At 40.0% G+C, this 16,158-nt stretch overlaps 1 protein-coding gene across 1 annotated transcript in view; it reads left to right on the plus strand.

The window, feature by feature from the left end:
* The window catches only part of WDR77 (WD repeat domain 77), a 142,289-nt gene extending 131,994 nt beyond the window's left edge, over positions 1 to 10,295 (plus strand). Inside the window, exon 10 of the mRNA XM_053706638.1 lies at positions 9,587 to 10,295. Coding sequence (XP_053562613.1) covers positions 9,587 to 9,749 — 163 coding nt within the window. The 3' untranslated portion in view covers positions 9,750 to 10,295. The remainder of the gene's footprint in view (positions 1 to 9,586) is intronic.
* Positions 10,296 to 16,158: the final 5,863 nt, after the last annotated feature.

Below are 16,158 nucleotides of genomic sequence, written 5' to 3' on the forward strand. Positions count from 1 at the left end.
ACAGCTAAACACAAACACCGCAAAAATGTAAAAATAGCCTTGGTCCCAAACGGACAGAAAATGGAAAAGTGCTGTGGTCATTAAGGGGTTAAAGGGACATGAAACCTAAAAATTTTTCTTTTATGATTTAGAAAGAACATGCAGTTTTAAACAACTTTCTAATTTACTTCTATTATATAATTTGCTTCATTCTCTTGATATTCTTAGCTGAAAAGCATATCTAGATAGGCGCAGTAGCTGCTGATTGGTTGCTGCACATAGATGCGTCCTGTGATTGGCTCTCCCATGTGCATTGCTCTTTCTTCAACAAAGGATATCTAAAACATGAAGCAAATTAGATAATAGAAGTAAATTGGAAAGTTGTTTAAAATTGTATTCTCTATCTGAATCATGAAAGAAAAAATTTGGGTTTAGTGTCCCTTTAAGTAATAAAATGATAATTTTCCATTGTTCTCTCTAAGTATTGAGCTTTAGTTTTCTAGACAAATATAAGATAAGGAAGCAATTCTGTGTACATAAAAGTGATAACATAATGAGATCTGATATTACCTGAAGCACAACCCATTGTAATAGGCTGTGGTTTACAAGCTTAAAACCAGCTACTTCATATACACAACCCTGAAAATGCAATTTCTCATACATTTTATACTCTGCAGCTGGTATAACAAGTCATTGAAAATACATTCATATAAAAACACACAGGAGTGGACAATTAGGAGGCGGATTTTTTGAGCAGACAGACGTTTCATCCGGGGGAATGGGAACTCCATCCGGAAGTATTTGCCAGCCTGATTCTCAGATGGGGCAGGCCGGAACTGGATCTTATGGCGTCTCGTCAGAATGCCAAGCTCCCGAGATACGGATCCAGGTCCAGGGATCCTCAGGCCGAACTGATAGATGCCTTGGCAGTGTCTTGGTCGTTCAACCTAGCTTATGCGTTTCCTCCTTTTGCTCTCCTTCCCCGGGTGATTGCTTGAATCAAACAGGGGAGAGGGCTTCAGTGATTCTCATTGCTCCTGCATGGCCTCGCAGGACTTGGTATGCCGATCTGGTGGACATGTCATCTCTGCCACCGTGGAAGCTTCCATTGAGGCAGGACCTTCTCATTCAGGGACCCTTCCATCATCCGAATCTAATTTCTCCAACATAGGTGTGTCCGGTCCACGGCGTCATCCTTACTTGTGGGATATTCTCTTCCCCAACAGGAAATGGCAAAGAGCCCAGCAAAGCTGGTCACATGATCCCTCCTAGGCTCCGCCTACCCCAGTCATTCTCTTTGCCGTTGTACAGGCAACATCTCCACGGAGATGGCTTAGAGTTTTTTAGTGTTTAACTGTAGTTTTTCATTATTCAATCAAGAGTTTGTTATTTTCAAATAGTGCTGGTACGTACTATTTACTCAGAAACAGAAAAGAGATGAAGAATTCTGTTTGTATGAGGAAAATGATTTTAGCAACCGTAACTAAAATCCATGGCTGTTCCACACAGGACTGTTGAGAGCAATTCACTTCAGTTGGGGGAACAGAGTGCAGTCTCTTACTGCTTGAGGTATGACACATTCTAACAAGACGATGTAATGCTGGAAGCTGTCATTTTCCCTATGGGATCCGGTAAGCCATGTTTATTACGATTGTAAATAAGGGCTTCACAAGGGCTTATTTAAACTGTAGACTTTTTCTGGGCTAAATCGATTGATTATTAACACATATTTAGCCTTGAGGAATCATTTTATCTGGGTATTTTGATATAATAATATCGGCAGGCACTGTTTTAGACACCTTATTCTTTAGGGGCTTTCCCAAAGCATAGGCAGAGTCTCATTTTCGCGCCGGTGTTGCGCACTTGTTTTTGAGAGGCATGGCATGCAGTCGCATGTGAGAGGAGCTCTGATACTTATAAAAGACTTCTGAAGGCGTCATTTGGTATCGTATTCCCCTTTGGGTTTGGTTGGGTCTCAGCAAAGCAGATACCAGGGACTGTAAAGGGGTTTAAAGCTTAAAACGGCTCCGGTTCCGTTATTTTAAGGGTTAAAGCTTCCAAAATTGGTGTGCAATATTTTCAAAGCTTTAAGACGCTGTGGTGAAAATTTGGTGAATTTTGAACAATTCCTTCATGTTTTTTCGCAATTGCAGTAATAAAGTGTGTTCAGTTTAAAATTTAAAGTGACAGTAACGGTTTTATTTTAAAACGTTTTTTGTACTTTCTGATCAAGTTTATGCCTGTTTAACATGTCTGAGCTACCAGATAGACTGTGTTCTGAATGTGGGGAAGCCAGAATTCCTATTCATTTAAATAAATGTGATTTATGTGATAATGACAATGATGCCCAAGATGATTCCTCAAGTGAGGGGAGTAAGCATGGTACTGCATCATTCCCTCCTTCGTCTACACGAGTCTTGCCCACTCAGGAGGCCCCTAGTACATCTAGCGCGCCAATACTCCTTACTATGCAACAATTAACGGCTGTAATGGATAATTCTGTCAAAAACATTTTAGCCAAAATGAACCCTTGTCAGCGTAAGCGTGGCTGCTCTGTTTTAGTTACTGAAGAGCATGACGACGCTGATATTAATATCTCTGAAGGGCCCCTAACCCAATCTGAGGGGGCCAGGGAGGTTTTGTCTGAGGGAGAAATTACTGATTTAGGGAACATTTCTCAGCAGGCTGAATCTGATGTGATTACATTTAAATTTAAATTGGAACATCTCCGCATTTTGCTTAAGGAGGTATTATCCACTCTGGATGATTGTGAAAATTTAGTCATCCCAGAGAAACTATGTAAAATGGACAAGTTCTTAGAGGTGCCGGGGCTCCCAGAAGCTTTTCCTATACCCAAGCGGGTGGCGGACATTGTTAATAAAGAATGGGAAAGGCCCGGTATTCCTTTCGTCCCTCCCCCCATATTTAAAAAATTGTTTCCTATGGTCGACCCTAGAAAGGACTTATGGCAGTCAGTCCCCAAGGTCGAGGGAGCGGTTTCTACTTTAAACAAACGCACCACTATTCCCATAGAGGATAGTTGTGCTTTCAAAGATCCTATGGATAAAAAATTAGAAGGTTTGCTTAAAAAGATGTTTGTTCAGCAGGGTTACCTTCTACAACCCATTTCATGCATTGTCCCTGTCACTACTGCCGCATATTTCTGGTTTGATGAACTGCTTAAGGTGCTCGATAGTGACTCTCCTCCTTATGAGGAGATTATGGACAGAATCAATGCTCTCAAATTGGCTAATTCTTTCACTCTAGACGCCTCTTTGCAATTGGCTAAGTTAGCGGCTAAGAACTCTGGGTTTGCTATTGTGGCGCGCAGAGCGCTTTGGTTGAAATCTTGGTCGGCTGATGCGTCTTCCAAGAACAAGCTACTAAACATTCCTTTCAAGGGGAAAACGTTGTTTGGTCCTGACTTGAAAGAGATTATCTCTGATATCACTGGGGGTAAGGGCCACGCCCTTCCTCAGGATCGGCCTTTCAAGGCAAAAAATAGACCTAATTTTCGTCCCTTTCGTAAAAACGGACCAGCCCAAGGTGCTACGTCCTCTAAGCAAGAGGGTAATACTTCTCAGGCCAAGCCAGCTTGGAGACCAATGCAAGGCTGGAACAAGGGAAAGCAGGCCAAGAAACCTGCCACTGCTACCAAGACAGCATGAAATATTGGCCCCCGATCCGGGACCGGATCTGGTGGGGGGCAGACTCTCTCTCTTCGCTCAGGCTTGGGCAAGAGATGTTCTGGATCCTTGGGCGCTAGAAATAGTCTCCCAGGGTTATCTTCTGGAATTCAAGGGACTTCCCCCAAGGGGGAGGTTCCACAGGTCGCAGTTGTCTTCAGACCACATAAAAAGACAGGCGTTCTTACATTGTGTAGAAGACCTGTTAAAAATGGGAGTGATTCATCCTGTTCCATTAAGAGAACAAGGGATGGGGTTCTACTCCAATCTGTTCATAGTTCCCAAAAAAGAGGGAACGTTCAGACCAATCCTAGATCTCAAGATCTTAAACAAATTTCTCAAGGTCCCATCGTTCAAGATGGAAACCATTCGAACTATCCTTCCTTCCATCCAGGAAGGTCAATTCATGACCACGGTGGATTTAAAGGATGCGTATCTACATATTCCTATCCACAAGGAACATCATCGGTTCCTAAGGTTTGCATTCCTGGACAAACATTACCAGTTCGTGGCGCTTCCTTTCGGATTAGCCACTGCTCCAAGGATTTTCACAAAGGTACTAGGGTCCCTTCTAGCGGTGCTAAGACCAAGGGGCATTGCAGTAGTACCTTACCTGGACGACATTCTGATTCAAGCGTCGTCCCTTCCTCAAGCAAAGGCTCACACGGACATTGTCCTGGCCTTTCTCAGATCTCACGGCTGGAAAGTGAACGTGGAAAAGAGTTCTCTATCCCCGTCAACAAGGGTTCCCTTCTTGGGAACAATTATAGACTCCTTAGAAATGAGGATCTTTCTTACAGAGGCCAGAAAAACAAAGCTTCTGGACTCTTGTCGGATACTTCATTCCGTTCCTCTTCCTTCCATAGCTCAGTGCATGGAAGTGATCGGGTTGATGGTGGCGGCGATGGACATAGTTCCTTTTGCGCGCATTCATCTAAGACCATTACAACTGTGCATGCTCAGTCAGTGGAATGGGGACTATACAGACTTGTCTCCGAAGATACAAGTAAATCAGAGGACCAGAGACTCACTCCGTTGGTGGCTGTCCCTGGACAATCTGTCTCAAGGGATGATGTTCCACAGACCAGAGTGGGTCATTGTCACGACCGACGCCAGTCTGATAGGCTGGGGCGCGGTCTGGGGATCCCTGAAAGCTCAGGGTCTTTGGTCTCGGGAAGAATCTCTTCTACCGATAAATATTCTGGAACTGAGAGCGATATTCAATGCGCTCCAGGCCTGGCCCCAGCTTGCGAGGACCAGGTTCATTCGGTTTCAATCAGACAACATGACGACTGTTGCGTACATCAACCATCAGGGGGGAACAAGGAGTTCCCTAGCGATGGAAGAAGTAACCAAAATTATTCTTTGGGCGGAGTCTCACTCCTGCCACCTGTCTGCTATCCACATCCCAGGAGTGGAAAATTGGGAAGCGGATTTTCTGAGTCGTCAGACATTGCATCCGGGGGAGTGGGAACTCCATCCGGAAATCTTTGCCCAAGTCACTCACCTGTGGGGCATTCCAGACATGGATCTGATGGCCTCTCGTCAGAACTTCAAAGTTCCTTGCTACGGGGCCAGATCCAGGGATCCCAAGGCGGCTCTAGTGGATGCACTAGTAGCACCTTGGACCTTCAAACTAGCTTATGTGTTCCCGCCATTTCCTCTCATCCCCAGGCTGATAGCCAGGATCAAGCAGGAGAGGGCGTCGGTGATCTTGATAGCTCCTGCGTGGCCACGCAGGACTTGGTATGCAGATCTGGTGAATATGTCATCGGCTCCACCTTGGAAGCTACCTTTGAGACGAGACCACCTTGTTCAGGGTCCGTTCGAACATCCGAATCTGGTTTCACTCCAGCTGACTGCGTGGAGATTGAACGCTTGATTTTATCGAAGCGAGGATTCTCAGATTCTGTGATCGATACTCTTGTTCAGGCCAGAAAGCCTGTGACTAGAAAGATTTACCACAAAATTTGGAAAAAATATATCTGTTGGTGTGAATCTAAAGGATTCCCTTGGGACAAGGTTAAGATTCCTAGGATTCTATCCTTCCTTCAAGAAGGATTGGAAAAAGGATTATCGGCAAGTTCCCTGAAGGGACAGATTTCTGCCTTGTCGGTATTACTTCACAAAAAGCTGGCAGCTGTGCCAGATGTTCAAGCCTTTGTTCAGGCTCTGGTTAGAATCAAGCCTGTTTACAAACCTTTGACTCCTCCTTGGAGTCTCAATTTAGTTCTTTCAGTTCTTCAGGGGGTTCCGTTTGAACCCTTACATTCCGTTGATATTAAGTTATTATCTTGGAAAGTTTTGTTTTTAGTTGCGATTTCTTCTGCTAGAAGAGTCTCAGAATTATCTGCTCTGCAGTGTTCTCCTCCTTATCTGGTGTTCCATGCAGATAAGGTGGTTTTACGTACTAAACCTGGTTTTCTTCCAAAAGTTGTTTCTAACAAAAACATTAACCAGGAGATTATCGTACCTTCTCTGTGTCCAAAACCAGTTTCAAAGAAGGAACGTTTGTTGCACAATTTGGATGTTGTTCGCGCTCTAAAATTCTATTTAGATGCTACAAAGGATTTTAGACAAACATCTTCCTTGTTTGTTGTTTATTCAGGTAAAAGGAGAGGTCAAAAAGCAACTTCTACCTCTCTCTCTTTTTGGATTAAAAGCATCATCAGATTGGCTTACGAGACTGCCGGACGGCAGCCTCCCGAAAGAATCACAGCTCATTCCACTAGGGCTGTGGCTTCCACATGGGCCTTCAAGAACGAGGCTTCTGTTGATCAGATATGTAGGGCAGCGACTTGGTCTTCACTGCACACTTTTACCAAATTTTACAAGTTTGATACTTTTGCTTCTTCTGAGGCTATTTTTGGGAGAAAGGTTTTGCAAGCCGTGGTGCCTTCCATTTAGGTGACCTGATTTGCTCCCTCCCTTCATCCGTGTCCTAAAGCTTTGGTATTGGTTCCCACAAGTAAGGATGACGCCGTGGACCGGACACACCTATGTTGGAGAAAACAGAATTTATGTTTACCTGATAAATTTCTTTCTCCAACGGTGTGTCCGGTCCACGGCCCGCCCTGGTTTTTTTTTTTAATCAGGTCTGATATTTTATTTTCTTTAACTACAGTCACCACGGTACCATATGGTTTCTCCTATGCAAATATTCCTCCTTAACGTCGGTCGAATGACTGGGGTAGGCGGAGCCTAGGAGGGATCATGTGACCAGCTTTGCTGGGCTCTTTGCCATTTCCTGTTGGGGAAGAGAATATCCCACAAGTAAGGATGACGCCGTGGACCGGACACACCGTTGGAGAAAGAAATTTATCAGGTAAACATAAATTCTGTTTTCTCTGCAGTTGACTGCTTGGAGATTGAACGCTTGATTTTATCTAAGCGAGGGTTCTCTGATTCGGTCATTGATACCTTGATTCAGGCTTGTAAGCCTGTTACTAGAAGGATTTACCATAAGATATGGCGTAAATATCTTTATTGGTGCAAATCCAAGGGCTACTCATGGAGTAGGGTTAGGATTCCCAGGATTTTGTCTTTTCTCCAAGAAGGTTTGGAGAAAGGGTTGTCAGCAAGTTCCTTAAAGGGACAGATTTCTGCTTTGTCTATTTTGCTTCACAGGCGTCTGGCAGATGTTTCAGATGTTCAATCCTTTTGTCAGACACTGACTAGAATCAGGCCTGTGTTTAGACCAATTGCTCCTCCTTGGAGTTTAAATTTAGTTCTTTATGTTCTTCAAGGGGTTCCGTTTGAACCTATGCATTCCATAGATATTAAATTGTTATCTTGGAAAGTTTTATTTTTAGTTGCCATTTCTTCTGCTCGCAGAGTTTCTGAGCTTTTGGCATTACAATGTGATTCTCCTTATCTTATTTTCCATGCAGATAAGGTAGTGTTGCGTACCAAACCTGGTTTTCTTCCTAAGGTTGTTTCAAATAAAAATATTAACCAGGAAATTGTTGTTCCTTCCTTGTGTCCTAACCTTCTTCTAAGAAGGAGCGACTGTTACATATTTTGGACGTGGTCCGTGCTTTGAAGGTTTACTTACAGGCGACTAAGGAGTTTAGTCAATCTTCTTCCCTGTTTGTTTGTTTTTCTGGGAAGCATAGGGGTCAGAAAGCTACGGCTACCTCTTTTTTTTTTTTTTTGGCTGAAGAGTATCATTCGTTTGGCATATGAGACTGCTGAACTTATTACGGCTCATTCCACTAGAGCTGTGGCTTCCTCATGGGCATTTAAACATGATGCTTCTGTGGAACAGATTTGCAAAGCTGCGACTTGGTCTTCTCTTCACACTTTTTCAAAATTTTACAAATTTGATACTTTTGCCTCATCCGAGGCTGTTTTTTCAAGCAGTGGTGCCTTCCGTTTAGGTTCCCTGTCGTGTCCCTCCTATTTCATCCGTGTCCTATAGCTTTGGTATTGTATCCCACAAGTAAGGATGAAATCCGTGGACTCATCGTATCTTGTAAAAGAAAAGGGAAATTTTATTCTTACCTGATAAATTATTTTCTTTTACGATACGATTAGTCCACGGCCCTCCCTGTTATGAAACAGGTCTTTATTTTTGTTAAACTTCAGTCACCTCTGCTCCTGGGCTTTTCCTTTCTCTTCCTAACTTCGGTCGAATGACTGAGTTGGGAGGAAAGGGAGGAGCTATTTATGCAGCTCTGGTGTGGAGCTCTTTGCCTCCTCCTGCTGACCAGGAGGCGATATCCCACAAGTAAGGATGAAATCCATGGACTCATCGTATCTTAAAAGAAACAAATTTATCAGGTAAGAATACATTTCATATATATATATATATATATATATATATATATATATATATATATATATATATATATATATATATATATAAAAATCCAACGATAACCTGCACAACGGAGCGCACAAATAATCCTCTGTTCACAGTAAGTAAGTAAAAAGGCTCTATGAAAGGGGAGGGCGGGATATTTGGATCCCTTAATCACAGGCTATGGCAGCTGTTGGTTCAGCGTGTATGTTCCACACGCCAAAAGTAAAATCCAGAATCCACAAAGAGAACCAAAGTAAGCGCTTCATAGCCCAAAGTTGATAGATAAAAAAATATGTTTATTAGGACATTTAAAAACAAAAAGTGTCCAAAAGGACAATTAGTAATCCAGGTTAGGTAACCTGGATTACTAATTGTCCTTTTGGACACTTTTTGTTTTTAAATGTCCTAATAAACATATTTTTTTTATATATCAACTTTGGGCTATGAAGCGCTTACTTTGGTTCTCTTTGTGGATTATATATATATATATATATATATATATATATATATATATATATATATATATATATATATATATATATATATATATATATATATATATATATATATATATATATATATATAATTTTTCACTGAAAATATGAAATGCACATCAAATACTGTGAGAACTAGAAGAGGAAAGGTCCCCACACTAAAATGAGGAGCTATCTAAATTCAACTAATAAGTGGCTAAGGTTGAAGGTATTTAATACAGTCTAAAGGGATAATATACTTTTAATATTCTGCAGTGGCAGAGAACCCTCGTCTCCTATTGTAAAGTATAGTAAAACACCTCTTGGCGTTACTGCCTTCCAACACTGATTTTATCTCTTTTAACCAGCAATTTTGATTGCAGTTCAGCTCCCTTTTTAACATAGCGTGTAGGCCCGTAGTCACCTACATCAGTAAGGCTCAGTAGCGTATTTTGATCGATTTTATATATATATTTTTTTTTTTTTAAATCCGTTTATCGATTTTTGTTTCGTTATACTCTTCACAACTATGCATCTCCAGTAGCCTTTAATCCGCCTGTGGTATTTTTGTTTTTTTCTCTACAAGTTTTACCCCCTTCTAAATGCAAGTTAATCAATTAATTTGTATTTTTTGTTTTTTTTAGCTTCAGAGACCGGTCGCACACAGATTTTGTCACTGGCGTAACTTGGTCGCCCCTGAGTCACTCAAGCTTCACCACTGTTGGTTGGGACCACAAAGTTCTCCATCACAACCTCCCAGCAGAGAGCAAACCAGCTCCCTTGTATGACACGAACACCCAGGAATAACATTCTGAATCAGAAGAGATCAACTAATTTTGGGTTATAAAGCCAGCTAATGCTGACCATTAATTCTTGAGACTTTTGGGAACCCATTTTGATTTAAGATAACTTGTGTAGAATGTAGTCACATTAGCTTAACTCTAGAGACGTTTAAGCCATAATGGCAGATAAAGGGTTATTTGTGGCTCATAGCTATAAAAATGTGTTCCTGGCACTTTTGAGTTATTTCCCAACTGTAGTTAATGACTAGAAAGTAGGAAGATAAAAATCACCTTGTTTCAACATTTGCATGTCCATATAAGCTTACAGTTCATTTGACTGGTTTTCAAGGATGTGTAGGATGTTGCACGCTACTCTGCTTGGAGGGATTTTTTGGCACGCACTTAGGAAAAGAAGATTACTGTTCTACATTTATTAGGTTTGGTTGACTTTTTGTACTAGTAACTTAAAACATTGTTTCTATTTTTTACTTGTTTTATATCTACAAACCTGTTGTTGACTTGCCTACATGCAACAATGCATCTACAATAATATTTAACATGGTTAATGCAAGATTGTGTGTGGGTTTTTTTTCTCTCTGGTTTTTCTTTCTTTTTTTTTACTGCTCTTAAAAGTTTTGTTTGTTTTTCTCAATATGTTTATTTGAAGCTCAAATCAAATTTAGTGTGATGTCGCTCAACCATGGTTAACTTTGCTTTGAAATACTAAATCTGCTCACTGCCCCTTGTTATGAGGCTTTTCATTTGAGATTATAACCGCATTATGCATTTGAAAGATACTGTTAGAAGTTAGTGATGGTAAATCCTAGTGGCAAAACACTATTTTCTTTTTTTCATTGAGGTGATATTTCCACCTCTTAGAGCGTGCAATTTTAAACAACTTTCCAATTTACTTTTATCATCAAATTTGCTTTGGTTTTTTTTTTTGGTATTCTTTGTTGAAAGCTAAACTTAGGTGGGCTCAAACTGATTTTTAAGCCTTTGAAGGCTGCCTCTTATCTCAGTGCATTTTGACAGTTTTTTTACTGTTAGACACTGCTAGTTCATGTAGCTCACATAGATTACATTGTGCTCACTCCTGTGGAGTTATTTATGAGCCAGTACTGATTGGCTAAAATGCATGCCTGCCAAAAGAACCAAGATAAGGGGCAGTCTGCAGAGCCTTAGATACAAGGTAATCACAGAATTACAAAGTGTAGTAATATTAGAATGTTGGTTATGCAACACTGGTTAAAATTGGTTAAAAGGGGATGATCTGTCTTCTTAAACCATACCAAATTTGGTGTAGACTGTCCCTTTAAGCAAATATATATATTTCCATCATATATAACTGCTGCTCTTTGATAAGCATACTAGAACATAAGTCAAATATAATGTCCCTTACTAAATACTAGACATGTGCTTTTCATTTTTTTGCAAATCGAAATTCGGACGAATTTGGCAATCCGAATTACCCTAGCAAACCAAACTAATTCGAATGCATTTGTAACGAATAAATCCAAATTAGTTCGGATTTATTTGTTACATTCAGAGGGCCATGGACTAATCACAATTACACTAGTATTGTACAGTATATTAGGTTATATCAGTCTGCTAGCTGTGTGCAGGGCACATTATGTAGCTGGTACCTGTGAGGTTGGTACTTAGGTGGTATGTGCTGTGTATTACACTAGTATTATGTACTGTATATTAGGTTTTATACCTCTGCTAGCTTTGTGCATATTGTGTAACTGGTACCTGTGAGGTTGGTACGTATGTCGATTCAGATGGGTTACACCTAATATACAATACTAGTATAAAAGTACTATATAATACTAGTCTAATACACAGCACATCCCAACTAACACATACCGAATTTACTAATTGAATCCGAACCGAATACATCCGAATTTATTTGAATCCGAAACAAATAGATTCAAATGTATCTGAATTCGAATCAATCCGAAAACAAAATTCGAAAAAATCTGAATCAGTCCAAAACGAACTGAAACAAATGTTTCCGCCGTGCACAAGTCTACTAAACACATTGTAATTACAAGATATTTTTGTTGTGTTGCCATAGAATAACATATCAGCCAATTCTAAACATTCTTAAAGTAAACATCTGTTTGCAGAAATAGTTTTTTAATAGCCAAACCATACCCAACACTTGCCTTATTTGAAAGAGACAATTTGGGCTTACTTCTGCAGAAAACAAGGCTAGCCACGGTTATTATATTAGTATAGACTCCATTGTTTTGCAGTAGTTACTGCTGAAGCCAATTAAGGAAAGATATATATCAGAGGTAACCTTGAAAGAGGTCTGCCGTGTGCATTTCCAGATCAGAGATTATAAAACTCTACAATTATCAGAGCTAAATTAAATGAAAAGGGGCAAAATAGATAATGAAATGTTGCTAAGTTGCTTTAATACAAGTTCTCAAGGAATGTACTATTTCATTAACTGCATTCTTAATTACATCTCATCTCCACTAAGGGGCAGCAGTTACCTGTTTTACAAGCATACATTTTACAGCTATATGCAACTTTTTAGGAAGTAGTGAACAAAGTTTGTGCTTGAATTTAGATTTTCAGACTTGCATATATAGTTATATGTTTAAAATGCCTTAATGTTTGTTAAAGGGATATGAAACCCAAACCTTCTCTTGTGTGATTCAGACAGAACAAACCATTTTTAAAAAGATTCCAATTTACTTCTATTATCAAAATTGCTTAGTTCCCATGCTATTCTGTGTTGAACAGATACCTAGGTAGACATCTGAGCACTACATGACAGGAAACAGTGCTGCCATCTAGTGCTCTTGCAAATGGATAACATTCTTGCAAAACTGCTGCCATATATTGCTCCAGAAATAGGCTGGCTCCACAGCATACGTCCCTGCCTTTCAACAAAAGATACCAAGAGAAAGAACATTTGATAACAAAAGTAAATTAGAAAGTTGTTTAAAATCACATGCTCTATCTAAATCATGAAATTTAAAAAAGTTGTGTTTCATCTCCCTTTGAAAAAAAAATGGCCTTGTTTAAAAAGTTGATTTTGAGGCACTTGTATCAAATATTATACAAACTTTGCAGAGAACAAGTGGTACTTCATAGTATGATAAACACAAAATAATTGCTAAAACTGGTTTAACAGAGTAACCTTTGTAAATGAACTTCCTGCATGGCTCATAATATTCCTTAAATATTCAATAGACTTATTGTTGTAAAGTATTTTTTTTTATTGAGGTTTTTGAATGGTGCAACAAAAAGAAGAAAATGACATAGTTTGTGCCATAAACAATAAGTGAATATACACTTATTAAAGCTCATAGGAACATGTATGCTGTGTGTATGACAGTATAATGGTCATATAATAAACAGGTATGCAATTAAATATATATAGCTCACTGATTGCACAAAACTCTATTACATTAGACGCAACACAGTAACAGTGTCTACTTGTATCTTAAGAGTATTACATTAAATCTTCTTTATACCACTACATGTATAAAACTTAAATAACAATAGAAAGGGAAACTAGACAAACGTAGATGAAACCTCATTTTTCTTTTAGTAGAGAAATGTGTAGTAACTACTGCGTCAGTCACTCTTGGACCAATTTTAACGCAAGTGTTATGACAAGTGGTAGTTACTTAAGGCAAGTGTTGTGTGAAATATTAGGGTAAGCGGTCCAGCGGGCAAGAGCCGCTTGTGTAAAAGAGGGTAAAGGGAGGGTGTGACCTAGTTCCAAATTAGATATTTCCAGGTAAGTAAGATAACTAAAGCTGGATCAGAGTATATAGAAATCTTAGACCTTCTCTTGTTTAAGAAGGGCATGCTAATGCACACAAATATAAACGCTTGTGTCTCATAGGGAATATGCTAGTGTATCTGTATTCACTTTGGCTTATATGAAGCAGTTTATTCCCTGCATATATGTTTTAAGTTTATAGGGGGTTGAGAGAGCTATGAGCTGTTGTTCACAGTATGAAATATGTGGCGTTGATATGTAGTAATCAGGATTATAAACTGCTACAGGAACGGACCATTAATAAGAGGTGTAGGAGCATGGATAGGAGGCTATAGTAGTAGATAAGCTGTATAATGTAATATTAAGAACACCAAACCTATTTCTCTTAGTAATAAATCGAGTCAAGTAGGAATATTGCAGTAGCTAACGTGTGATGGCATAAGGTTGGATATAGGGGGGCTAACAAATATGGCCTGGTCGAATTGAGAGGTACATATTGTTCTAGAAAAATGTTCGGTAATGTTAGTATATATAATTGTTTCAGAATAAACATTATAAGTGTCAGCCGTAAAGGATCAGCCCAGGATTCAACCCAACTGCTAGCGTGAAAAGTAAAACACACGCTAGCACACTGAGAATAAACCAGGACGTGACCCACTCAGGAAACAAAATAAACAAGTGAAGAATAATACGAAGTCCTCACAAAAGATGTAGAATCTCTGTAAAATCTTTTAAGGTTCAGAATTGATACACTAGAGACTGCGGTTGAACTCTTTAAGCAGAATAGCAACTTTTGGTAGTTGGTGATAAAAATGATAAATATCCTTTTAACCAGGTTTCCAAGGACAAATGATAAAAGTGCCTTTAAGCAGGATAGTATCAAATAAATGATAAATGTTTCTTTAAGCAGGTGTGTAACAAGCAAATGATAAATGTCCCTTTAAGCAGGTTTGCAACAGTCAAATGATAAATGTTCCTTTAAGCAGGTTTGCAACAAGCAAATGATAAATGTTCCTTTAAGCAGGATTGCAACAAACAAATGATAAATGTTCCTTTACGCAGGTTTGCAACAAACAAATGAGAAATGTCCCTTTAATCAGGATTGCAACAAACAAATGAAAAATGTCCCTTTAAGCAGGATTGCAACAAACAAATTAAAAATGTCCCTTTAAGCAGGTTTGAGGATAAGGCAAAAGCAAGCCAGGCAGACAAGGGTTTATATTTCCAAGAAACAGGTTTGAGGGAGTCTGGCAAAAGCATAGTCAGGCAGGCAAGGGTCAAATAATCCAAGAGACAGTTTGAAGGGCTCAGGCAAATATCGTAGTCAGGCAGGCAAGGGTCAATAATCCAAGAGACAGGTTGAGGAGTCAGGCAGGCAAGGGTCAAATTCAGGAGAAAGGTTCAGAGATACTCTCAGCACCAGACCGGAGAGAGGAAATAACAAATGTGCCCCGAGACGTCAGAGGGGAGTGTCAAGAATGACTGCGTGACATTGCTAGGCAACATGACGTGATAGTACACAGAGGAGATCCGGGAGCCACGGCGATGAACGGATAGGGGCATGACAATAAGAGTACATAGGAATTGTAGAGTAAGATATAGAGCCTTCTTACGTTGAGTTAAGTTGTTTCACTACATATAATCCTACTATCAGCTAATCCAACCCACCTGTATGACTCCCTAGAATTGTTTTAGACTAATGTAGCCCGGTTAATCTAAGAGGGCAAGCAAGATTCTATTAGCAGAGGAAGTGCAAGAAAAAAAAAAGTGAGCGTGGCTAGGATATGTAAACCTGGAGAAATCCCTAATGGGTGCCCGCAAATACCTCTCTAAACAAGTGTAAGGGCGTTGGAACGCAGGTAGTAAGTTAGATAAAGACATAAGAAAGGGCACATGTTTCACTAACATAACATGAGAAGAAGGTAATGAGTCCATGGTTTCATTTGAATATGATGGAAATACAGGGTGATGTATGTGCTAACAAAGCAGGGTTTAAGTGAGCATGGCTAACATAAGTAAACCTAGATAGATCTCTAATGGGTGCCTGCACATATCTTTCTAGATAATTATAAGGGCTGTAGAATGTAGGTAATAAATGAGGTACAGACATAAAAATGGGCACATGTATAACTAATATAACTTGAGGAGAAGGTAATAAGTCCATGGTTGTTTTTGAGTATGAGGGAAATATAGGGTGCTAACAAAGCGGGGTCTCAACAGGTGGGTAACCAGGTACCTCGTAGTAAACTGTTACCAGTGGCGATATAGTTACCCGACACCTCTCCTTGAGAATAGGCTGGGCAAACCGCAAGAGAGCGAGCCAGGGAAGTTGCAGAGAGGCCGTATGTCAGGGAGGGACCACAGGCTATGCACCAGTAAGGATTGCAGGAGCGCATATAAGTTTTTGAGGTTTCAGAGAGACCGCTCTTCCTATGCAGCCCCATGTAATCTTTCGTTTCCTCTGTATATCGGGGGCCTGGGCAGCACTTCTCCATTCTCCAGCCGGAGTCTCACCACGGGTTTCAAGCGAGAAGAGCTCAGTATGCGTGTTACCCTGCTTCCACGGTAATTCTATCACTAGAGAGAGGCTCGTCTTAAGATGAGGGTAGCTTTCGCTATCGTTTGCGCCTTCATGTGGTGGATCGTCATTCTCACCGTCCGCCATCTTGACCACGTCACAGTT

This window comes from Bombina bombina, chromosome 3 (genome assembly GCF_027579735.1).
Source record: "Bombina bombina isolate aBomBom1 chromosome 3, aBomBom1.pri, whole genome shotgun sequence".
Classification (NCBI taxonomy): domain Eukaryota; kingdom Metazoa; phylum Chordata; class Amphibia; order Anura; family Bombinatoridae; genus Bombina; species Bombina bombina.